At 38.7% G+C, this 27,335-nt stretch overlaps 1 protein-coding gene across 1 annotated transcript in view; it reads left to right on the top strand.

The window, feature by feature from the left end:
• CCDC141 (coiled-coil domain containing 141) overlaps positions 1-27,335 on the top strand; it is a 183,350-nt gene that overhangs the window by 54,797 nt on the left and 101,218 nt on the right. The window contains exons 5-6 of the mRNA XM_087434957.1: positions 5,884-6,137; positions 20,206-20,322. Of these exons, the coding sequence (XP_087291083.1) occupies positions 5,884-6,137; positions 20,206-20,322 (371 nt within the window). The remainder of the gene's footprint in view (positions 1-5,883; positions 6,138-20,205; positions 20,323-27,335) is intronic.

The following is a 27,335-nucleotide window of genomic DNA, read 5'->3' as shown; positions in this document are numbered from 1 at the left end:
GGGGAGAGTAGCCTTAATGCTGTTTTGTTATTGTTGTTTTTGTTGGCTCCTTCAAAGTTGCTAGGATCTGTGGCACAGGGAGCCAGTTTACATGGGGCACATGCTCTTTTGTTTGGAGGATTTAGGCTGCAGTGCCCTGGCATCCAGCTGACAGTGGTACCAATGTCCTGCCTTTCAGGGGTACAGCCTTCAAGAGTCCACCAGACCTCCTTTTAACCTAAAGAGAGGGATAAAAATGCTAGCTGAAGACAGGAATCATGGTTTATATTTGTGATGACAAAATATTCTTCCATCCTGATGGCATGTTGATTGTGACATTTTTGTGCCCCTCTATGTTATACTTGAAGCACAGGGATTCTGGAGGACTCTGGTCAGGATATCTGAGTTGCAATTCATATGTCCAATGGTGATTTCAACGGCTTTGTTCTCATAAAATGGGAGTAGATGAAATTTATTAACCAACTAATTCAGTGGGATATGGTTAAGATTAACTGATTTGAAATGCGTATTCAAGGACAAAATTCTGATTTTCAGTTAAGGACTTCATATCTGTCTTAATCTCTTCAGGCTGCAATAACAAAATACCACAGACTGGGTGGATTACAAACAACAGAAATTTATTTCCTACTGTTCTAGAGGCTGGAAGTCCGAGATCAGGGTGCCAGCATGGTCGGGTGAGGGCCCTCTTCCAGATTGCAGACTTCTCATTGTATCCTCACACGGCGGAAGGGGTTAGGGAGCTCTGTGAGGTCTCTTATAAGAACACCAATCCCATTCACGAGGGCTCCACATTCATGACCTAAGCACCTCCCAAAGGCCCACCTCCTAATACCATCACACTGGGCATTAGGATTTCAGCATATGAATTGTAGGGGGACACATACATTCAGATCAGAGCAATCTCTATTATCTTTAAATTTAAGGAAATAAAATACATCTATATGTGTGGCTAGCAGTTCCAATAAGATTCTGAGACATTGATCAGCGAGTAGCACAAAATGTGAATATTAGGATGACAAAGGTTAATAATGTAACTGGAAAAACCGTAATCAAACTTATCCCTAATATTCACTTTATTTCAATTAGCTTCACCTATGCTTTTTCCTTATTCAGCAATGCTAAGGCTATGTTGCATGTAAGAAACTTATTCTGTAACATTGAGGAGATCAGAACCAGGATGAATGGGTCGAAGTTTCTGCTCTGTGGAATGTTACAGAATAAGATTTTTCCCTCCTCCACATGACAATCTTTGAAATAGTTGAATAACATGTCTTCTCCAGTCTTCTCTCCTTTGGGTGAAACATGCCTAGTTAGTCAAAGTCCTTTTTTTTCCAGACTGCTTACCAGCCTGGTTGGCCTCAATTCAACAACACATAATTAAACAGTATTTTCTGAACCCATACCAGGTGAGAAACCCAGAGTCTGTGTCAGGGGAGTACATGGCCCTTGTCCTCAGGGAGCCTACAATTTGATGGGGCATGTACACATTTATTGGTGAATTCCCTCTGTGCTTCCTGTGGGTCCCTCTGTTACACCATCCAGCACACTGTGTGGTAATAATTTATTTCCTTGTTTGTCTCCATCACCAGACTGTGAGACTCTGGAGGACAGGGATTAGTACAGCTCGGAATCTCCAGGACTTAGAATAGCATCCAACCCAAAGTATGTTTGTTGAGTGTTATTTGTATTTAATTCTGATGTAAGATATGGTAGAATGATGCAAACTTGAGCAATAAGCAAGGCACTATAGGGACATTGAAGAGGAGAAAAGTGATTCTAAGCTCTGAAGGATCACAATTGCACCCTCCAGTTCCAATGGCCTTCTTAAAATGAACTTATTATCTAAGAAGCTTCCTCAAAGGAACAACCATGTTATTACTTCCTTTTTCTTAGATGTTATATATATTTTAAATGTAGCTGAAATATAGGTTCATTGGGGTCCATTATATTATGCTCTCTACTTTTGTGTATACTTGAAAATGCCCATGAATGAGTTTAAGAAACATCATCCCACTGAGGAACATTTGGAATATTTAAAAATGTATTAGGAAGAAATATAACCCATGATCTCAAAGCTAAGACTGTGATCTTGATACTTTTTGGAAAATACTCACTTGGAAAGATTGTTTAGCAAGCTATAAATTCACTTAACCTTGTGTACATGTATCCCTCATTTATCCATATGGAATTTGTTATTTATACTTAATAATTATGGAAAATTATATAGGTATAAGTATAAAATGTACTATAATATTACTTTTTTAGATATAATGACAATCAAAACAACTGAACAATAAAAACTTATTAAATATCTACTATAATACAAGGTATTATGTCAGTAAGTAGGGTTTTGTATATGCAGAAAAATACAATCTTTAAAATAAATGCACTGTAGAGATTTTGTATTTCTTGAAGGTTGTGATATATCTAGACTGTTTACCCCTGAAGAAAAATATAACACTTTATATGATCAACTGATGGAATAAATAGCTAGGAAAACATAAGCAGTAAAAAAGTAAGATGTAAGAAACTGACAGAAGAAGAAAAAAAGGAACTGACAGACATAACTGAGGGAACAATTTATCCACTTTAATGACCATTGTGGGAGCAGATAACAGACTGATTATAGTCTGGATGCATCTTACCAGTTAACTTTGGCTCAGGAGGCTGCATGCCTGGTGGTACTGTGGTAATCATTAAAGGATCTTGGCAGAAGTTGAAACAGAAAACCATGAAAAAATTGCAAATTTTGGCTAATTACACATATTTTATAGTGACCAGAATAGGTTGGCCTAACCAACTGTCAGTCTGCAATACCCTGAGCACCTAAAGTTGTGCTTTCCTCTCTCACTTGAAAAGTCTAGTGTGTAAGAGCTAGTTATGGAAAGAAAGAAAAGAAATACTATGTGGAAATCCTGCCACCTGCCCATCCTTCATGTATGTGTGTGTGTAACTGTTCACAATATCATAATAAGCTCTTCAATGCAAAGGAAATACATACCTGCATATGGAGAATCAGTCATACTGATTATTACATTAAGGCTATACAAGTTACAACTCTTCAGTTTGATAAGCAAGGCTCTCTATAACCTGTCTTCACCTCATTTTCAAGTTCTTTCTTTCGCTTCCACATAAGAACTTGTTCTAGACAGATAGGTTTTTTTCTACCCCTGCCCCCACATCTTGTTCATGTTTGCTTCCATTTCTTTAAGAGATTTACTCTAATTTTAATGGTCTCTCTGACTTTTCTTATCCTATTTGAATTATCCCATCCTCTGTCCTGGTTCAACTCCGTGGTTGGTTTTGTTCTTTGTTTCTTTGCATTTTTGACTCCCAATAAAATTGCCCAGTGCACATAATCACACCTTCCACACCGAGCTGATAAACCATCTAATACTTTTTGGACAGATCTAGGTCATGTGGCATAAACTACTTCAAATTCTTTCCTTTTCACTACAAATGAAGATACTCTTTACAGTGTCTTCATTGATCTCATTCTCTCTTCCAGCTCTCACAAAACGGTGTCAGATAAAAAAGACAACTGGCCCAACTACTGCAGCCTAATAATTGCTGTGTAGTTAACTGCCAAATGTTAATGCTGAAGTAGAGTGCCACAGTATAGTGGAAAGAACTGAGCTACTAATCAGAATATGTGGCTTTTAGCGCTGGTTCGTCCATTTCTAGTAGTGTGATGCTTGGTAAGGTACTTACTCTCTGGGTATTCTTCACAGTTTACCCCATCCTAAAAAAAAGCAATATATTCAGCTCTGCTGATATTTTATCCTTTTTTCTTCTTCTAACAACAAAGGTCTCAAAGATTGTCCTGTCTTGTTGACTTCACTTCATCATTACCTTCCCACTTCTCAACCTGGTAACTTGGCTCTTGTTTCCATCACTTACCCATCATAAAACCCCAAGTCTTCTCAACATTTCTTTTTTACATCTCTGGAAGACTGCTGATCCCTAGCATCTATGGCTCTCCTAATTCTTCTTCTTCTTTTAATATATTTGATCTCATTCAGGTATTCTACAAAAATTATTGAACATCTCCCCTGTGCCAGTCACTATGTTAAGTGCTAGAGATACAGCCATGGTCCCTCTCCTCATACTGCATCGGAGCCTAGCGGCAAAGACAGACATTAATCGACTAGCACAACACATAAATGTAAATCTGTAGCTGTGATAAGAGCTGTGAATGAAGATTGTGCTATAAGAACACTTCATAGGAGGAATTTGGTCCAGTTTGATTTGTCCTTTGAGGAACTGACAATTGACTAAGACCTGAAGATGAGTAGAATAAAGATGGAGAAGAAGGAGGTTGAGGAGAATGATGTCCCTAGCAGAAGACACAGTGAAAAGTTCCAGGGCAGGAGGGAATATAGCATGTGTGAAGTATTTAAAGAAGTTAGGGATGAAGGGTAGAGGGATTGAGAAAATCTGAAAGGGAAGATAGACACCAGGACTGGTAAATCATCTTAAGGGGTCTGTTCTTTATTCTAAGGCAATGGGAAGCCGTTTCGTGTGTGTGTGTGACACAGTGTGTTTAGAAAAGATCTCTTTGGCTAATATGGGGAGAATAGATGAATGGATTGGAGAGAAGATGCAATTAAGAGGTGACTGCACAAGTCCAGGCAACAGATGACTGCACAAGTCCAGGCAACAGATGATGCTTTCTGTAGTGGGGACAGAGAGAAGTAGACAGATGCAGAGACAGGTGGTGAAATTGACAAGTCTTGATAATGGTGGGATTAGGGAGAGGGCTGTGTCGTGGATAACACCTGGGTTTCTGGCTTGTGGAGCATGGACAGTTCCCCAACTGCTCCTCCAATTGATCCCCAAGTGTGGATGCTCCTCAAAGTCCTGTTCTCAACTCCCCCTTCCACGCTTTCTCCTTTGGTGATCCTTCAATTTCAAGGTTTAAACTCTTATTTCCACAAGATGTTACCCAAACCTACAATGCTATGTACTCCAGAGAGCACAAACGGGTTGCCCATTTGGCAGAGAGACATGTTTTGTTTATCCTTCAGTATTTTTTAATTAAAAAAATACAAATTACAAAACATTTAAAAGTCAGAAGCGGGCCGGCCCCATGGCTTAGCGGTTAAGTGCGTGCGCTCCGCTGCTGGCGGCCCGGGTTCGGATCCCGGGCGCGCACCGACGCATCGCTTCTCCGGCCATGCTGAGGCCGCGTCCCACATACAGCAACTAGAAGGATGTGCAGCTATAACATACAACTATCTACTGGGGCTTTGGGGGAAAAAATAAATAAATAAAACTATAAAAAAAAAAATAAAAGTCAGAAGCTTTCACATAAAAACCTATATTTATAATTCTTTAAAAAATTGGAAGCTCCGTCAACACTGAACTCATATTCCCTTATGTCAACAGTTGGTCAGAATTGGGTGACAGCTGACTCTGTTAGACTGAGCCCGCATTTTCCACTTTGTCCTGGCCTCTGGGCACCTGGCCACCACATTCACCGAGTTTTTGTTTGGCCATTATAGGCATTGTCCTTTAAACCTCACATTTAGTCCAATCACCTCAGAATGTAGAACACTCCAAGGAGAGAAGGCACCTTAATGAGCATCATACCACTAAAAACCGACTGAACCAATGCCCAGATCCCACGGTCTCTCCACTCCCTATACTGAATCACCCTATCGCTGAACTTCAGCGTCCTATCATGTGGCAGTTAGCACTATAGCAATTGCTAGGCCGATGTATTTAACCAGTTGTGTTGTAGACATTTTATGTTTACACATTTGAATTCCTTAGTATTAACGTGAAGGTTTCATATATTTTAAATTATATGAAGAGTCCAAATATTACTATATAAAAGCTTGCTCATATCACTATTCTTTCTTCTTTCTAATTTTCTTCCAGAACTCTTAGAACGATCTCTAGCCCTTTTAAACAAAAGTCAACAACTCACTGACTTCATAGAAAAATTCAAGTGTGACGGACCTAATGTAAATTCCGAGTTGATTCAAGGAGCTCGTAACAGCTGCCTGAAGATCGACAGCCTTCTCGAACTTCTACAAGACAGGAGACGGCAACTAGACAAGAACCTGAAGCAGCAGCGGCAGGAATTGAGTCAGGTTCTGCAGATATGTCAGTGGAACCAACAAGAAAATCAGGTAACCCCAAGGGGCACTGATGATGTCCTGACCTCAGCCAATGAAGTCTGGTTATCATGCGGACTAGCTGTTTCCTGGGACAGTTTCTCAGTTGTCATGGTCAAATTGTTTGGTCTTTGGTCCAAACTACCTTGTTGTTTTCCCAAGAAAGTAATATAAAAGCAAAGATTTTTCTTTCCTTTCATTATAATATTGATTTTGTAAATGGGAGAGTACCCATAAGCAGTTTTGAAAATGACTGTGTTCTATTGTTGGATTCTCTTTTTCGCTTCCTTCCAGGTCACTACTTTTAGAAACATTTCTTTGAAATTCTGAAATGTTAATTGCAATTTTCTTGGGAGTTGGAGAGGCATGATGGTGCTAAATTTTACTAGATTGCTGTTAAAGTTGGTGAAAAAGTCGGTTAGCCCAAAATAGAGATAATGTTCTTGGAAGAGTGGTCTGGTGCCAATGAAGAAATATGACCTTGGGCTGTGACTGGATGCTCAGTGGTTAGAGAACTTTGAGGTGGGAGGTTGATGAGTTTGCAGGCTTGTTAGAGCTCATTACCCAGACTGCAGGCATAGCTCTGCTGTCAATATGCGTGCCGTGCATTCCTTCCATCTCAGTCACTTGAGGGTGAGAGTGGATGGAACTGTCTTTGCAAACCCCCAACTCAAATAGGTGAGATATTTATTGGATTTTTCTAACTGCCCAATCCTATGCTTAAATCTATGCAGATTAAGTAGAGGGAATTTTCAGGGAGAAATGATGTGGAAGGAGATCTCCCGGTCTGAATGTGTAGGAAAGGAGTCTCTTCACATGTTTTATATTATTGCTCTGATCCAAATTGGAGAGACATACATACAATTGGGAGCAAATATGAGCCCAGGAGAAATTGGTTCTTATTTCAAGCTGGAAAAATGAGGACTTAAATGGTGATCAACCTTACAAGAAATATTAATGAGTAGCTTCTATGTACCAGGTCCTATTATAAGTACTGGGGATACACAACACACACGACAGAGTCCTTTTCATCTAGGAATTTTCCTTCTAATGCAGTTTCTCAACCTCAGCACTATTGACGTTTGGTGCTAGGTAATTCCTTTTGGAGGCTGTCCGATGCACTCTAGGATGTTGAGTGACCTCTACTCATTAGATGCCAGTAGAACATACTCCAATTATAACAACCAAAAATGTCTCCAGACTTGCCAAATGTCCCCTGGGGAGCAAAATTACCCCCAGATTAGAATCTGTGTTGCAGCATGATGAGAAAAACATATAGTAAACGAATGAACGGTGAAAAGTGCTATAAAGAAAATCAAATAGGGCAATGCATTTTGACTTGTGTTGACCTACTTTTAATCATAGAAGGAATCAAAGAAGGCCGCTTTGAGGAGGTGGCTAGAGCAGAGACCCAATGCAGACCCCTCCAACATATATTCTGCTTGCATGTTTTTGCCTCCCCCTCCAAGTCACTATACACTTTCCAGGCCACCTGCGCTTTCAGCCCTTTGCCTTGACTGCTGCCAGCTGCTGTCCTGCTTCTGCTGTGCTTTGCCTGCCAACCCCTCCCCCTTCCCCAGCTTAGCTCTTCCCTCAGCCCCCCTTCATAAGCTCATTACCCAGAATGCTATTGTCCAATGCCATCATCTTTTACTGATGATTCTGGCATAACAAAAGAGAATTAATGCTCAGGACAAGAATCAACTTAAAATTGTTTATCAAACAACTTTTTCCAAAGTGACTTGTCCTCCCTATCGTAAGTGGGTCCATTATGGCACTGTCTCTCTCTCTGTCCCTCTGTCTCTTTCTCTCTCCCCTAATCCTGACCTGACACCATGTTCCCAGAGCTGCTGTCCCCTGAAAAAAACCTTCCTCTTATCTCTTTCACTGAGTTCATAACCCCAAACCCCTACCTCTAGTGCTTCCAAGAACATGCTAAAAACTCCTCTTACTATGTGGTGTGGTTGTTAAGTTTGGTGCGCTCTGCTTTGGTGGCCCGGGTTTGCAGGTTCGGATCCTGGGTGCGGACGTACACCACTCATCAGCCATGCTGTGGCTTCCCAAACACAGAACAATTTCCCCCAAAATGAAAAAAGCAACTATAGTAAGTTTTATTTATTTATTTTTAAGATAGTAATTTTGCCTTCCTGCTCCATGACTATGACAATAATCATCCAATTGAATCTTCGGCAGTTAAAAACAAAAAAAAAAAATCACATTAACATTCTAACCTAGTCACATACTTAAGGGAAATCTAGATACCTTGCCAACCCTGGAAAGCAGAAAGATGTCTTGATCATAGCTAAAATAAGGTATTGCAGAAGTTTTATGACTTGATGTGTTCTCTAAATCATGGAGTCTCATCTTTTTTGGGGGAAGTGTGTGCTTTTTCTTTGAGGGGGGGTGATTTTTTAAGTACACTTTATTTTTTATAGCAGTTTTAGATTCACAGCAAAGTAGAGCAGAAAGTACAGAGAACCCTCTGTTCCCACGCATGCACAGCCTCCCCCTCTGTCAACATCCCTCACCAGCGTGGTACATTTATTGTAATTGATGAACCTACGTTGACACACCATTATCACCCCAAAGCCATAGTTTACATTAGGTTTCACTCTTGGTGTAGTACATTCTACGGGTTTGAACAAATGTGTAATGACATGTATCCACCACTGTAATATACAGAATCATTTCACTGCCCTAAGAATCCTCTGTGCTCCACATATTCATCCTTCCTGCCCACTAGTTCTTGGCAACCACTGATCTTTTTAGTGTCTCCCTAGTATTGCCTTTTCTGGAATGTCACATAGTTGAAATCATACAGTATGCAGCCTTTTCAGATTGGCTTCTTTTGCTTAGTAATATACATTTAGGATTCCTCCATGTTTTTTCGTGGTTTGATAACATTTCTTTTTAGCGCTGAATAATATTCCATTGTCTGAATGTACCCCAGTTTATCCATTCACCTACTAAGGGGCGTCTTGGTTGCTTTTAAGTTTTGGCAATTATGGATAAAGCTGCTATAAGCATCCGTGTGCAGGTTTTTCTGTGGATATGAGTTTTTAATTCATCTGGGTAAATACCAAAGAACAAAATTGTTGGATCATATATGGTAAGAGTATGTTTATAAGAAATTGCCAAATAGTCTTCCAAAGTGGCTGCACCATTTTGCATTCCCACCAGCAATGAAAGAGTTCCTGTGGCTCCACATCCTTACCAGCATTTGTCATTATCAGTGTCTTGGACTTTAGCCATTCTGATAGGTGTGTAGTGGTATCTCATTGTTGTTTTAATGAGTCTCATCTTTAAACTGGGACTAATAACACTTAATTCACAGAGTTGAGGATTAAATGAAATAACGTGTAAAACATGTAGCACAATACCTATCATTTGAAGAGGTGCTTAATAAATATTAATTTCTTTGTCCTCCCTCTCCATGGTTAAACCTTACTACTTATGAATTCTTTCTCGTCCGGCCCATATTCTTTCCCCTGGGTTTAGCATTACTGTTGTTATACATGTCGAGATCTCTTAATACTGTTGTCAGAGTCTGCTACAGATACAGTAAGGATTTGAGAATGCACGTTCCTGGTTAAGAGAACTAGGCTTTCATTTAGACTCCACTCCTAACAGTCTTGAGCCAAAATCAATTTAATAATAATAATAAGGATAAATATTATTATTATTTTTCTTTTTTTTTGTGAAGATTAGCCCTGAGCTAACATCTGTTGCCAATCCTCCTCTTTTTGCTGAGGAAGATAGGCCCTGGGCTAGCATCCGTGCCCATCTTCCTCTACTTTATACATGAGAGGCTGCCACAGCATGGCTTGATGAGCGGTGTGTAGGTCTGTACCCAGGATCTGAACCTGTGAACCCTGGGCCACCGAAGCGGAGTGTACAAACTTAACCACTATGCCACTGGGCCGGCCCCAAAAATATTATTTTTAGTCAAATCAGTCAGTAAATAAGATAGTCATTTCCTTAAATATAAAACTTAGGCTCTTAATCTTAAAACACCGCATGTTGCATTTTTCCTGCTAACACCAGTGACAGCAGCTGGAGTAACCAATAAAGGTAACTGGTGTTTCTGTGTGCTTGTAAGAGCACAGGTCCTGGAGCCAGACTGTTGGCTACGTTCAAATCCTGGCTGCACTGCTTACCAGCTGAGTAACTGAGCAATTATTTAACCTCCCTGAGGCTCAGTTTCCTATAAAATGTAGATATAATAATACCTACCTCAACATGTTGTTAGGATCATCAAATGAGTTATTATATGTCAAGTGTTAGAACAGTACCTGGCACATAGTAACTGCTACACTAGTATTAACACTTTTTATCATCATGTCTGACAAGGACAGTGAAGGCCCAACACATTATACACTCCCTACTCCCCTCCTCTACCACCATGCTCAGGTAAAGACTGGTCTTGCATTAAAGGCTAATTTCATTATTTCTTTTGAGTTCACAAGGTGTAATCAAATAAAAGTCACTTTTTTAATCTTAGCTACACTTGTTCAATGGGCGCTCAATAATTTAAAACAAAAAGGTAGTTGCATTTTTTTCTGCTTGTGACTTAATAAGGCTCATTTGTTGAAAATGTAGATGAGATCACTATCCACACAGTTAATTCCTATTAACATTTGACATGCTGCCACCTTCTAGACCTTTATCCAAGCATGAGCATAGTCACAGGTGCACACACATTTATTAAAGAAACAATTAAACAAGCAAATGAAAACTAATGGAATTAATCTATGCATACTATCTTACTACCTGATATTTATTAAATTGAACAAATCATGGACATAATCTTGGGTCAAAAGTACAATAGATGATTTTGATGTAGTATTTCACTATTTGAATGTAGCACAATTTAAAAAATATCTCATTGATGAGAAAGTAGAGTCTCTTCAGTTTCTCAATATTATAAACAATAATTAATGCTTACTGTGTTGATAATTATGTGAAAAAGGAAATATTTAAAAATCCGGGTAGGTTCAAGCATAATTATCTTACCTAAGTTTTTAAGTTTTTCTGAATGTTCTATTTTAAAGTTTTGTTGATGGTGCAATGGTGAAGAACAGCAGCAGGGACACCATATTGGGTGTGACTCTGTTAGTAATTTGGGTTTTATGATTATCATGTTCCTGGATGATCTACTGATAATCCTAGAACATTGTGGAACCGTGGGTTGATAGAGAGGCTCATGCTTCATTGAAGTGCAAAGATTTTTTGTCACTTCTATACTTATTTTAAGGGAACATAGGAGCTGTCAAACCTCCCATTAATAAAATACCAGCTTTATCAATCATTTTAACCACTTAAGAGAAAGGAAAATTAAGTGGCAAATTACAGCAAAGATACTGATGAATAATAACGTGGATGTCTGAATATCTGATGCGTCTTCTCTCCTAAGGGCCATTTAAAAGATGCATTTAGTACTTCTCTGTTTCTAAGTGCTTCTGGCCTAATGCTTTTGAACTATAATAGTTTAGCGAATTCTCCTTTGGAAGAGAAATTAAATGAACAGAATGATGATGATTTAAGATTTACTTCAATTGCAGGAAAAAAGCAAATGCAAACCACCATACTTTTCTATCTTAATTGGGATGAGATAGTCTGATAAACATAGTCAAAGCATGTTCTTTCTGTCTCACTGTTTTTCAGATGTAAAAATGGGCACTTGTTTTACATGTAAAGATGAGCAGCTGACCTTTCTTTCCAACTCCAGCGGCATCTTCTTTTGTAGATAATCTGCTTCATTAATGAAAATCAGAAGCAGCTTGAAGTATTTCGTGCATAATTAATTATCTTGGCAAGAAGATTTATGAATGTAATTTTTCTCAATTGCTCCAATCAGGCATAAGTGAGACAAACAACTAAATTAAAACTAAGTTATTCACGGTCTCTTTGTATAAGACAGTGTCAAGGACATCAAGGAGTATTAAGTAAAACATGAGGGCAGATAATCTCTTTTTACTACCCAGATCACATATAGCTGTAAGATAAACGTCTTTGTGGGGGGAAAATGAGTGATAGAATTCACATTTGGAAGGTTTTATAATTTGAGTACCATGTATATCATAATCATGTAACCACATGTAATCATACTCCTTGTCAATAGGCAGTTAAAAAGATATCAGAGATGACACACATAAGCACAGCCTGAGGGCACCTGTCTTCTACCTGGTGGGCAGCTATAAAACTCTGTGTGTGTGTGTATGTGTGTGTGTGTGCATGCACACGTGCATGTGTATTCTCCTTTATATGATGCTCCCTTCTAACTAGATTTAGAGCTTGAATGGTTGGCTTAAATTAATATAACATAAAAATACTTAGCTTAGTGGCTAACACATAGTAAGCATTTTAAAAAAAATCTTTCTTTGAATGTAGCTTTCTAACATTGGCTAGCATAAGACCAAAATAAGGGTTGAATTATCTTGGTGATAGTGGTATCCGATAATTTGGCCCAGAAACAGACATAATGACTTTCCAACCATGCATAGATTAAAATTTATCACAGAATTTTCTTTTAGCACATAGACTGTCTCTAGAATTCACTCTAAGGCATTCCAGCAGTAAATGCAAAGTATCTTAAAGTTTCTGTAGGAGAAGCATGTCATTTTGAAAGCAGTAGAAACCCCTCCTAAATAGAATGCATGCTAACCACCATTGCTTTCAATGACACTGCATGTCAAAGGTTGTAACAGAGGGACTCCAGTACAGATAGCGTGGATATCAATCCCAGCTTTTACATGTACTAGCTATGTGATTTTGGGCAAGTTACTTGGCTTCTGTGCCTCGGTTTCCTTTTCTGTAAAATGGGGATAATAAGAGTATCTATCTATAGATTTGTTGTAAAAATAAACAATATTATATATATATATATATATATATATATATATATATATAAATGCTTAGAGCACAGCTTGGCATCTGTTAAGTGTTAAGTAAATGTTCAAATGTTCACCGTATCACCACATATGTTGCTAGTCACTTTCTGAGCTTTACTGGATAGTCACCAGCACACACAATCCTACATATTGGCTGCATCCCACACCAATTCTCTAAATCACTAGATAATCTTAGCTTTCTAAAATGTTATGATGTGGTGGGGAAATAAATGCCATTTCATGGCTTAGTATCCAGTCTAGTTTATTCAAAAGGTCAACTTTATCTCTAAGATAGAGTTAAAAATCAATTTTCCTCTTCCTAACTTTTTCCATCCCTTAGCTATTTCTTTGTTTCATATTTGCTTATTATAGTTGATTACATTTTCATTAAGCTTAGTTTGTCACTTCTTTATACTGTTCAATTGGACTGATGGCTCAACAACACTTTAATTAGGCACAATTATTTAAGCCCCTAAATTAGTTGATGAGATGGTTGGGAGACACACACTGTGACTAAATTACATTCTCAGCAAGTGGTAGGTATTTGATATATTTTGATGACAAAGCCGTTTGATACATTTACTCCCTGAGAAAGGCTCTGCATTGCTCCCCGACCCTCATTCCCTTCCATTGTATGACAAAGTTAGCTCTTGCTACTTGAACTATCTGCCAAGCCCCGGGGCTGCCTGTGTATCTCCTTCCACTACCTGGAGCTCTTTTCCTCCCCTGCACCTGGTGTTGGAGATTGTTGGCTTTCCTTTTCTCCTCAATACTGCTGCCACCCCAAACTGGCCAGGGAGTGGGACTCGTTCTCTCCTCTACCCTCATTCTCCTGGTCCCCAAAGACAAGCATAGGGGCCCAATTAATTTTAATGCTTTCTGTACGGAGACTCATGAGCAAACAAAATAAACGTCACACATTGGAAGGATTAAAACATCCTTTAAAATTTAGCGGTTATTTATCTTGTCAATATGATAGTTTCATTTTTTCCAACAACCAGGTGTTTAGTCTAAAGCTTCAGTATGAAATCCATTAGGCTGCATAATCTAGGAAATGGGACGGTAATGTGAAAGTGTCAAACTTTGGTCCCTCTCCTAAGTAGCCCTGTAATGTCTGTCTGTCTTTTTTTCTCTCTCTCTCTCTCTCACACACACACACACAAACACACAGTGAATATAATTGGCTCCAGATCACTTAGAGTGGAGCCCTAAGTTATATTGGGAAATCCATGCCTTAGATGTCTTTGGCAGAGATGCACATTGCCAGAACACCGATCTCTGTTCCTTTTCTGAGGAAAAAAAACCAAAAAACAAAGAAAACCTTTTCTCTACTGCTTGGAAGATTCCCTACAATGGGTCAGAGGTAATGCTAGAAATAAAATTTAGGTCCAGAGATGTCCACTGTACTGATTTCTTCCATCGGACAGAACAGCTTTCCACCATTAAGTAGTTGGAAGGAAGAGGCTACCTAAACACAAATAAGAGTTGAGCCCAATCTTGGGCAGGGAAGAAATCCTTAGTGCCATTTTTCTTGCAATATAGATGTTGGAAGAGAAATGATATGTTAACACAAGTCAGAATAATTAAATACATAAAATTATGATTCCAGACAGGGAGATAGATTATCTGTGAAGCTGTTGATAAAGTAACAAATTTTGCCTCATGACAAGCAACATATTTTAGCTTTCCTACTGCCCATCAACAGAGAATACTGGAATCTGATAATTGTTGAGGAGATGCTAATACTTTCCAGTTGACTTCAGTAATTCATGGAGGGCTTCCAAATTCCACAGAAGAAAACTGTGAACATTGTCCTCCTGGAATCTCTGAGATGAAGTCCAAATAATAAGGAGCCAATAATTAGATCAGTCCCAGAGTGCATCTAAAAAGAAATGCAATCCGTGTTTTTGGCAGTAATTCTTCCTTCCTCTCCTCGTCCCAAGTCCTTAGGTACAAACATCAGTGACACAGCTTTAGTGCCTCTTCTCCTAATCTACATTATCACCTAATGGAGCAAATGGCTATTCGAAGTCTGCTTATTGCCTAGTTCAATATGGAGCACATTTGATCAAATTGCCTAATGCAAAATAATGACAAGTAGTTTCCCTACTGTAAAAAAGAGAAAGAAAAAACCTTATGGGAGCTAAAATGGTACTTATAATACTAACATGCCTTCAAAATCAAAGTAGACATTAGAACTGTCACCTGTGGCCATCAACTATAGTTGAAAACACCTCTGTATATGTGCATTTTTGATAATTGGAAGAGAGACTGTCAAAAAGTCTTGGGTTAAAGAAGATAAATGATGCCTTTTTCTTCCGTTATCAGTTTTTTGTCTCTAATAGTAACTGGTTATTTGGCAAGAGCTGTTCTGCACATGGAAAAGAAAATGAAAGTAATTTGAAGAGATTTTCATCTTCCCTTAAGCATTTCTGTTCTGGTGGTTTGAATTGCTTATTGCTAGCTTGCTTCCTCCAGCATAGTTTTAAACAAAGATCAAAAAATAAGGTCTTATCTCGGATTGTAGAACAAATTGCAGAAAAAGAGACTGATGGCTTATGGCAGTCCGATGCCTCACTTTGTGTTATAGCAGAAGTTCACCTTCTTGCCATCTGAGTTGTTTATCCTTGACCATCAGAGAGCACTTTCTATTGCTGTGTTCCCGTGTTTTAGTTCTGTCTTTGGCATGTATCGTTTGGGAACTGGAATTCTCAGTTTATGCTTGCTGTCGCCTCTGCCCACAGCCAGCCTCTTCCTCTGAGGCACTCCTTCTGACGGCCTGACCCACACATCCGTTCTCCGCTCTACTGCGCTATGTCCACTGAACCTCTGTGGTTGTACACAGGACCTATTTCCATGTTAGAATCAGATTCTATAACTACAGTGTTGCATTTTGGTTTTTATCTTAAGAACGTTTATAAACATAGCCTGATAAGAACCGTTTCTCTTCTCCAGAACCCTTTGGTTCTGCAGATGGATGTGATGAGAAGAAAAAACACTAGACAGGAAAGCATGAATTCCAGCTATGGTACTGCTGCCTCCACTTGTGGGACTTTCCTCTTATTGGTTGTGTGACCGTAGGCGAGTTGCTTAACCTGTCCGGAGCTCAGTTTCTTCATCTGTTGAAAAAACAAATATCTCCATCATAGGAGGGGTGTAAAGATTGGCTGAGGTAACTTGTAACCTGCCTAGAGTAGTACCTGACACACCTCTGTGAAGGTTGGGTTCCTTTCTCATACTTCCTCTATTCTGATCTCCCAGCAGGGGGTTGGCATAGAGATGGGTTATTCAACAAGCAAAAACTAGTCTGTCGTTGCCCAAAGTTAATATCTTCAGTAGAGCTCTCTTCCAACCTTCCCTTCTTTCTGGTACATTCCTGCACCAACTCTCTTTCAGGCATCTTCAGTTCCCTGTGCCTGAAAAAATGCTGAAGTCTCATCTAATCAAATAAAGAAAAACATAATATGGAGAGAAGTCTTTTTGTTACTTCTGTTTCCGTTAAAGTTATCATCTGATCCCTCCTTTACTTAGCCAAGAAATTGCTTTGGAAAAGTCATTAGTTCTACTTCCTTACCCCCTGACTCAGTCGTCAATTAATGCTTACCAATCGATATCTCATCCCACCATTCTTTTGACTCTATTTTAAATTACCCTTAATTAAAACTCAGTCCTTAGATCTACATTTAACAAATAAGGATATTCTGAATCTCCTTGAATTGCAAAACCATCCAATAAAAATTATAATGCAAGCCACATATGTGATTTTAAATTTTCTAGTAGCCACATTAAAAAAGTGAAAAAGAAACATGAAGAAAGTAAAAAGCCATATAAAAAAGTGAAAAGCGATGATATATTTTTTTTAGCCCAACATATCTAAAATAGTATTTCAACATTTAATCAATATTAACATTCTTAATGAGATATTTTCATTATTTTTTATACTAAGTCTGTGAAATCTGCTGTGTATTCTATACTTAGAGCACATCTCAATTTGGACTTGTCACATTCCCAGTACTCAATAGCCATGTGTGGTTAGTGGCTTCCGTATAGGACAGTGCAGGTCTACACCATCTGGCTGAGTTTTCCTGGCACCCCTCTTTAACTTCCAAAGCAGCTCTTGGTTTTCACTGAACATCCCTGATTGCTCCTTCTTTGCATCTTTTCCACTCCAAAAAATATCTGCCCCACTTCTTCTCTACCTTAGTTCTACCTCCTCTGGGCACTGAATACCTGGAATGTCATGTCAAACCAGTGGGATGAGTACAAACACGTTGCTGGTCAAGCTGAAAGGTAGGAACTGGGAAGAGAAGAAGAATGTTCTCATTTACCCCCTTAATCCATCATTGCCCAGAACCAATTTCCAGTGCATACTCTGAATGCTTTTTCTTCTTCCTTCATTTCCACACCCCGCCAACCCTTGACTCACATTTTCATCCTTTTGCAGGGACCACATTCTACAAAATGTCCTGATGCATCATTTACTGTACTTATCACTCAGGCTTTTGGACAGCAGCTGATACAATTAAAACACTTATAAAAAGTGCTCTTGGAATATCTATGCAGCTGTCTGCAGTAGCTGCTCGCAGGACACAATGACTGATTTCCTGGGTGGCAGAGTATAATGGTTGACATCTCTCAGTTGTTTAGGATGTCTTCTTTCACATCAGAAGGACTCTGAGAACCTATTCTGCATGCATCCCACAGCACACACAGTAAATCTGATCTAAGAGGCTACTCACGTGTGTGAATGCCTCATGATGAGATGTAACACTCCTGTGATGAACTACTTACTTCTGAGTTTTATGCCAACTTATTTTTATGTTTCTTCCCAGGGTGCGTTCAGTAGTAAAAATGTGGTGATCTAGAGAGTCAGCATGCTTTATCAGGCAGGTATGTGATCAGGATAAACAGAATACCACCATAGATCTCTAACTATATTCTCTTATAGGGAAGAGTATCGCCACACAGGAATAGTATCCTTTGGGGAGTGGAAATAGTATTTGCCAAATCTAGGGGATGAGGTCAGTAGATACCTTCTAAAAATCAAAACAACTCACTCCTTCCTGGCTTTCATAACTGCTGGCATGTGCTAGATGACAAGTCTTTGACTCACAAAATTAAATAGGATGATCTGAGGGTTCAGGCTTCTCACCTGTTTTTAGAGATTAGCAAACACCTGTTTGTACCCAATTGTTATTCACTCAGATTCTATATTAACTTTCCCTATTAAAGCATTCTTGAGATTTCTGAGTTCCTCCTGCTTTAGCTAAGAATAAATGAAACTCACTCCCAGTACTTAATAAAATAAATGAACTCTGACAGTTAGTTATATTCATGATCCATTTTTCTTTGATGAAACATTTAAATCACTCCTCTAGTTGTATTTTTATATGGGCTCACTGTATCTCTTGTCGGAAATTATTTTTATAAAATTAAATAAATTAATAAATTTTACAACTCAATAAAATACTGTCTGTGAATTCTAATATGCACGTTATACATATCATCTAGTTCTAATTGGGACACCAGAAAGACAGACTATCTTCAAATAATTGTAAATACATAAACACAATACTTTAGATATGGGGACTGGCTAACGTGTGTATTATGCACAGATAACTAAATATTCTGAAGAAAATGAGGTGTACTTCGCAAAATTGCTACAGTCGCCATTATTCTTTTCTTTGCACTGATGGTAGCCTAAAATGTTGGTTAACAAAGATTTCCAATTAGTAGAAAGCAATTTTTTGCTTTCTCTTGCCCCAATTTTTTATTGTCTATTCCATGCTGGAAAATGCTAAGCATTGATAGGGACCGTTTGATCGCATACTCAGCTTTGTGATATCAGCCCTGTAATGGTAATGAAATGTCCTATTCTAGGTAGCCCCTAACTTGACTTCTGTGTAGTTGTGTGTATGTGTGTTGTGGTGTACATTTATTGTGTGGAGCTTCAGGGCTAACCTAACTTTCTCCTTAGCCACCTGCTTCACACATTTCTCCACGTTATAGGAGTTCGGAGAAATCCTGAGGTTGTTGCGGGCAAGACAACCGAGGCTGGAGAAAGACACAGCGTAATGCTAGGGCAATGCCCACCATTTTGAATGGGCTGCTTAGATTCATTTTCCGGGTTTTAACTAATTCCTCCTGATGACCAGGGCTGTAAGACTTAAGTTACTCAAGGATGGCAGCAGGGCACCGTGGAAAGAGCATGGACTTTGAAATAATGTAGGTTTAGGGACAAATCCTGGTTCAGCCACTTACTATATGATCCTGAATAAACTGCTACCCACTCCTCATCTCTACAATGATGATATCATACTTGTTACAGAGTTGTTGAGACAAATAGAGATGATGCCCCAAAAGCAATTAGCAAACTGTCTGGCATGTAGTGGGCTCTTAGGAATCAGTGGCTATGACGTGATCATGAGGATAATACCGTATAGGATTTGAGAGTAAAAATCCAAGTCTTTTTCCTTTAATTGGGATAAAGAATCTGCATCCAGCGGCCACATGTCATTGGTTCTATGTCAACTTATGTCATCATTTAAAAATGTACAGCTTCTTTCAAGTCCTTGGCTATTTGTTGTTTTAATACTATATAAGGCACGTATTATAAATCAAGTGTAAATAAATGTGAGTTATGCCCCTAGCCATTTATAATGTCAAAGGAATTTTAATAACGTTTCTCTTTATTTTCTGAATACAGATTTCGAGCAATTGCAGCAAACTACATATTTTTGCACTGTTTTATGGTAGAAATAGAATTCTACATATGCTGTTTAATATCTTCATGTGGGTCTATGTAACTATATTCAGATTCATATTCTTATCCAGGAAAGAAGATTTATATTCTAAAAGAATGCATGATTTATAGACTGTGTGAGAATCTATTTTGGTTCTTCTTTGTTAGGAGATTTTGAATTATTTTCTTCATGCCATGTAATCTTACTGAACTGATATATTGTTTTCATGCTTTTGAGGGATTATTTTGTTTTTTTTTCTCTTAAGCATGTAGAGATTGAAATGAAGAAAAAATAAAAACCCAATCATATTAATTTAATACATGAGATGAGTTTATGTCAAGAGAAATTGAAGTAGCTTAAGTTTTCAAAGGTTAAGGAAATATGTCTGATTTTTTACTCACTTATTCTAATCATTTGAAATTTGATCTCTCTTTGTTGCTTCCTACCTAGGTTACTTGTTGGTTTCAGAAAACCATAAGAGATTTACAAGAACAAAGTCTAGGTTCGTCACTTACAGACAATGAGGAGCTAATCCATAAGCACGAAGAACTGATAATAAACGCAAAGGTAAGAGACACATTAAAAAATAATTGAAAAATGCATGGACTTCTCTTGAATATGCTTCTATATGTAATTTAGAGGAGTACTAAACACTCTCTTTCAATAATCGACTATTTATATAGAAAAGATTCTGATAGCATTAGCTAATACCACTGCCCACTGACGGGGCTTCTAGAGTCTTAATGAACAAAACAACAGCTTCTACAGCTAAATCAGGAAGCTCTAGAAAACAAGAGGCTAACACTACTAGACAATGGTTGAAAATAACGGAGACAAACCAAATAAATATTTACGTGTTTGGGAGGATGAAATTTGAGCGGGGTTCAGGGGAGGCATAGATTACATTTGTCTAGACTGAAATCTCCTCATAGGGATCCAGATGCTTTTGCTTGTTTAAAACAGTTTTTTGCTTCTCTTTGAACTCTGCAGTAACATAGGTATTCAAAGTGTTTGGTTTAAATATTTGCTGGACTGCTAAAAGATTCAGTTACAAAAGACTGCTACCACTGATGATTTTTTAAGTTCTTTAAAATTTTTCAGCATTTGGTTTATCTGTTTAGGAAATTAGTTTTTTCATTGAAGTTATACAACAATTTGTTCTGTGTGTGTCAGACTCGAGTTTTATCAGTGAAAATTCTATCAAAATCCCTAAGTGCTAAGCACAAGAGATGACCTGAATTGCACAGGATGGTTGCTTCCTTTAAAACAAACAAACAAAATGGTATATTCACATAATTGAATACTTTGGGGTTATATTCACAGTAACTGGGGACTTATTATGGTTGCTCACAGCCCTGAGGACAGTTTGGAGTAGAATATTTGTGAACATATAACCTCAGTTCTGGTAGGGCACAGTTTCTGTCACAGTTTACAGTTCACATTTGTGGGTCTGATGTGCATAAATAGAAAAATATAGATATTCTTTCCATCATTATCCCTATATTACAGGCATAAGGGGTTTGAGAAATAAATTTTTAATAATATATATTTATTACACAAAATGCATCATAGAAAATTTCAAAACTATAAGAAAAATAAAAAGAATATAAAAATGAATCCTTCAACCCAAAGATAAGCATTATTGAGATAACCGCTATTAATATTTTAATGCATTCCCTTTCAACCCTCCCATACACAATTCTAGAAACACAACATTAGAGTCATGCTTTTTTTTTTCATTTATGACTTTATCATAAATATTTTTCGATGTAACCTAATATCCTTTAGCTGGAAAATATTTCCTTATATGGATGAATTCATATTGCAGGATTACATGTTTTGGTTATATGTAGCTGCTAAACCATATGAATATCCAAGCAAATATTATATAAAAGGGTACAAATTCCTGATAAACCCCATTATGTTCTAGACAAGTCAACTGCTTCCTTTCAGGGTCCTGAGCCACTCAGAAACCAGTTATAGATCTTATGCAGAAGCTGAACATTATACCATGTGTTCAGTAAGTAGTTTTCAAGCTGAACTGGTTTTGGAAACCGAGGCAGAGAAGCCTATTTCTCTATTATCATCTTTGAGAATAAATTTGGGAGTATTTAAAGGTATTAGTTTGCTTTGCTGGGAGTCCCTGTTTTATCACTTTTCTTAAAGCATTCTTTTTTTTTTTTTTTATAATTTTATTTATTCATTTTTCCCCCAAAGCCCCGGTAGATAGTTGTATGTCATAGTTGCACATCTTTCTAGTTGCTGTATGTGGGACACGGCCTCAGCATGGCCAGAGAAGTGGTGCGTTGGTGCCCCCCGGGATCCGAACCCGGGCCGCCAGCAGCGGAGCGCGCGCACTTAAGCGCTAAGCCACGGGGCTGGCCCAAAGCATTCTTTATGGTGTAAGATTTTCCTTCCAAACTATGGGCTAGTCTATGGAGCCCTCAATCTCAATAGTATCTTTAGAGATTACCAAAATATTGAGTAACTATTTAGACTTGATCAACCAAATAGAGATGAATACTCAAACACAACTTGTTGATTAAAAGGTTTTTAAGACGCTTTCCATCGTTGTGGACACTAGAAAATCCAACGACAAGATAACTGGTTGTTCAAGGTAGCAGAGGTCTCTGAATCATATGGGTTGAGAGAGACCCCTCAGTGTAAATGCAGAGGATGCAGTGTTGCTCTGTTCTGGAGTGATCTGGGATGGCTTTCCAGAAAAATGAGGTTGGAGCAGCTGGATGGGATGTGAGCAGTTGGTTAGGACATGGTGGTTCTTCCTGAATAAAGCAAAATAATGATCAGGCCAGTTTGTCTATGACAAGAATTAAAGGTCCCAGCAATGTTTAACCCAGAGAAGAGAGACTAAACCACATTGTCTCAGAGGTAATTAATACTTACCCACAGCCATTCCATAGGAAAGAAATGCTAACAATGCCTGGTCATTACAGGGAAGTAAACTTCCAAAGGTTGGGAAATAGAAGAGATTCCTGAGGCAGTGGAAGGTGGGCCTAGATGACCTCAAAACTCCCTTTAATCTTCAGATCCCATAAAGGAGACAGGATTTAGATTACAATATCAGTTACGCTTCTTATATTTAAAGCAACATGAGTGTAAAAAATCACCTTTTCAGAGCTGGCTGAAAGGAGTGGGACTAGATTGGGAAAATAACAACTTTTCTTAAAAGTGGAGGCGGTATCTCATTCATCTTGGTATTCTCAGCACCTGGGACAGTGCCTGGTACAAAAAGGATATTTGATTCATGTCTGTTTATTAAGCCCTTTTAAACTGTGAAGAAGAAAGAAACATTCTTTTATTTTCCTTCTGTGATTCTCTAGTGACTTTAGATAATCACTTATCCTCCTTTTACTAATCTATCCATCCATTGTCTTTATTTCTTTATTTTTAAAAAATTTTGGCCCTCAGAGGGGAGTTACACAAACTCTTTAATTCATCATAAGTCTCTGGCTTGGCCACTCTCTTTGTTTATTTTATTATTTCCCCCTTCATTCTCTAACCCCCTCACGTTCTCATTCTCACAGGCACACACTCTATTGGGTTCAATATGTGTCTTTAGACAAATTCCCAGTCTTAAAATATATACGGAGTTACATGTTTTCAATTTGCATAACTGGCATTAAGGAGTAGATCTCATTGTGTTTCTTCCCACCACACTGCTTGCCTCTAGTTTACATCACTCTCTGAGTTCTTCATTATGGTAATTCTTAGATGCGGTATAACTTGGGAAAGTCCTGTCACATAGATAGTGATGTTCTACTTCCATCCTTCATAACTTTAACTGCCTCTCACTTGTTTATCCCTTCCTAACACCTGATCTAGTTCACTGACTCTTCTACACACTCCTTCTGCTATTTGGCCTGCCTGCTGAGTTTTTCATTCAGCTACTACATTTTTCATGCCCAATTTCTCGTATTGGTTCTTTTTTATAACTCTTTTCTCCTGCCTCATCTGTCCAATATCCTTCCTTATATCTTAAGGTATACTTTATTCATATATTACATTTTTGGTCTGTCCAGTGCATTAATTCTGCTTCCTCTGATTTAGGTAATTTCAGTGTGTTGCTTGTGCTCATCAGATGTTATTTTTTCCTGTGAGTTAATATTTCTTTGGCATATCAGCAATTTTGATTGGTGAGGTATGGGAGATGTGAAAGCCAGTGCTGTAACCTGTCCCCTTCTGGGTGAGTTGAGAGGGTGCCCTTAAGTATGGAGAGATTCTGTTGTAATTAGGGCTTAACCATTCCCCGTTTGCCCCCCTATCCCGGGCACATACAAAGGAGGGGACCCCTTGGAGGACCTCCCACTGGTTGGACTCTTGACCCTGCTTTGTTCCAAGACCCATTTCCTTGGGTTCTATTCTATCCAGTTCACATGGTGGAGAGTTGAAGAGGGCACACTAAGGAACAGGTCAGGTTGCTTACCTCTCATATATTAGCTATCCACCTGGTCAGATTCCAGTGCTATCCTGAGGTTGTTTCTCCCCTCTGGCTGGTACTGGGCTGGGGCTACTATTTTCTGTCCTGAAAAGGTGTGTTGACAAGCAATTACCAGACAGAGGGGAAGAAAAAGCATCTCACCTAGAAAGTTTTCCCCTGGCATATCTCCTGTCTGTGGCATCCAACCTGACTCTATTCCAGAGAGCCATGTGCCCCTGACACTAAGACTCAACCACCTTTTGGCTTCTCAAGGAAGCCAAGGTTCTGTTTTCTATAAACTTTACTCTCACTTTGTTGGCTTTTACGGAAGGCCCAGCTACATAATTTTGGGACCCAGTGCAAAATGAAAATGTAGAGGCCTTTCTTAAAAATTATTGAGATTTCAATACAGCAACAGCAGAGCATGAAACCAAGCATGGGGCCTTTCTAAACACAGAGCCCTGTGTGATGACACAGGTCACCTACTCATGAACTGGTCCTATTTACAGTGTCAGGATTTCTGGAAGGACCTAGCAATCTTTGCTGGTTGGACATTTTCCTTAGCTACCTTTACTAACTTCTTCCCCCCTGGATTACCAAGTCTTCTAAAAACAGATTATAATGCTATAATGGGTTGCATCTACATGGAAAAAGCAGGTTTGAATCTCTGCTGTCACTTACTTTGTAACCTTGGGTACACTTGACATCTCTGAGGCTCACCTTCCTCACCTGTAAGGAGGAACTATGAAAATTCAATTAGGAAATGTTTGTGAGAGCACCCACATTTTAGTAGTGGCTCCAAAACTGTTGTTTCCTTTCCCATCCATGGTGTAAATGTTCCAGTAGTTTTCATTTGTGGTTTTTCAACAATCTCATTCCTTGTTCTTTGAGAAGGAATCCAATTTTATATGTCCTTAAACAGGAAGCAGCATATTACGTTTTGGACTTTTATTTGGGTTGGGTATGAGGAAAAGAAGGGGGAATATTCCTTTCAAAGGAGATTTAACATAGAAATAAGGCCTCAAGCTGGGGAGTCATTAGTGAAACTCACATAAATAATCTGGTAACACGGAGAAAGTAGGTGTTTCTGCTCCCCACAGCTAAAGCGAACAGCAGGAGCTGTTTTCTATTGCTTGTTAGTCTACTCAGTAAGTTCTTTCTAAATAAACTTTGAAAATGCCTCTATCATTTCTTACTGGAATACATTCAAGTAAGAAATATGGCAACTTTCATATCTCTTAATAAATGTGATACCTTATTCAGAATGTGTTGAAATAATTGAATGAATGGATTTTTTTAATACAAAATTTGACTATGAGTAATTATATTAAATTGCACTTTATTTCCTAAATATGAAAAATATTCTCCTTTCACATATGTAACAGATAAAGAAATAGCAGATGTGGATGACTGTAAACCGCCCTTTGGTTAAGAACCTTAAACAGGTTCTTAGATTGCATCATGTACCAACTTGATGCCCCAAGGCTTGAATTCAACCTTTGGAGCTCAGAGGTGGTTGTAAGATGTATTAAAATAATATGTAGGGCCGGCCCCGTGGCTTAGCGGTTAAGTGCACACGCTCTGCTACTGGCGGCCCGGGTTCGGATCCTGGGCGTGCACCGACGCACCGCTTCTCCGGCCATGCTGAGGCCGTGTCCCACGTACAGCAACTAGAAGGATGTGCAGCTATGACATACAACTATCTACTGGGGCTTTGGGGGAAAAAAATAAATAAATAAAATTATAAAATAATATGTAAATAAACACTTCCTTATTATCTCCTTTGAGGAGGCATAATCTCTTCTTCTTCCATACATGAGAAATAATCTTCATGCAAGAACTGCCTTCAGGAACCAACCTGCACTTTTGTTGCGAGGAAAACTTTTCTTCTTTTAATTTGGGTCCAGTGGTTGGAACAAGTTAACTGGCCATAGACAGATTAACAGGAGTAAAGACAAGTTTTATTTTCACACATGCATGTGGGAGCTCCCAGTAGTAAAGGTTTATATATATTAACTTAACAAAAGGGGGGCTATTAGGGCCTTCATGGGAGAGTATGGAAGGTTCTATTGGGCTTTTCGATACTAATGAAATGGGCAGTCTGTCACTTCCTGGCTGAAAGTTTCCCCATGGGAGGGTTTATGGCAGCTTAATTCATATTTCCTGGTGCTAGGGGTCAGTCTTCTTTCAATCAGGAAACTCACTGGAAGGAGGGTTGCTCTCAGCTGTATTTTCAAAGGGCTCTGTTTAAGTTTAGGTAACATTTCTTTTTGTGGTTGCTGATTGTTCAGATGTTTTCAGTTTAAAGTAATTTTCATACCACCATGGTGGGCTCCTAATCCCCTCACTTCTATAGCTTCAGCCCTTGAATTCATTTCAGGCCCTTTGTAGTTGGTGCACACTAGGATCACCTGGGGGCTTTGAAAAAATATTGACGTCTGGGTCTCATGCCCAGAGACTCTGTGTGGTTTGTTTGAGGCATCAGGATTAAAAAGAAAAAAAAAAAAAAAATCATTGCCAATCTTAAAATGTTGAAGTTTTTATCAAAAAAGAAATCCAGATGTCCTGCTCCTTCTAAAAAACTGGAACATCTGGCAATATCAGGCTCACCTTTTCATACAGACATAGTGGCTCTTGGCTGGAGCGCAGTAATAGTGTTACTGCCCAAGAGGGGTTGTCTGCCCACCACAAGACATGCCAATAGTCAAGGAGGTAGGAGAGAAAGGACTTTTATTACAGCTTGCTAGCAAGAGGGAAGATGGCTGACTCATGTCCAAAAGAACTATCTTACAGAAGAACAACTGACTGGCCTGACTACAGGCCAGTTATTTAGGGGGCTGGTCTCTAGGTGGGGGAGGCATCTGGTCTTAGTTCCTGATAGTGTTTTGTTTTACTGCATATGCATCAGAGACCAGAGCAGTGTCCTATACCCTGATCTTTCAATTGTCATTGATGTTGGCTATTAGCATAGACTCTCTGCTCGGGGGTCATCACATTCCTAGGCAACTTATAGAACAAAAGCTATCAACTTATAGCAGCTGGGAGGGGCCATAAAACCTACAGAGCATGACTGGGTTAGTGAATTGGAGGTCATTCAAAGTTACAATATGGTTTCTTTTCTACAATACGGCTTCCCTTACGT

This window comes from Ceratotherium simum, chromosome 9, assembly GCF_057802395.1.
Source record: "Ceratotherium simum simum isolate JZ-2026a chromosome 9, ASM5780239v1, whole genome shotgun sequence".
In the NCBI taxonomy this organism is placed as follows: Eukaryota; Metazoa; Chordata; class Mammalia; order Perissodactyla; family Rhinocerotidae; genus Ceratotherium; species Ceratotherium simum.
This window is presented reverse-complemented; position numbering and strand designations above follow the sequence as displayed.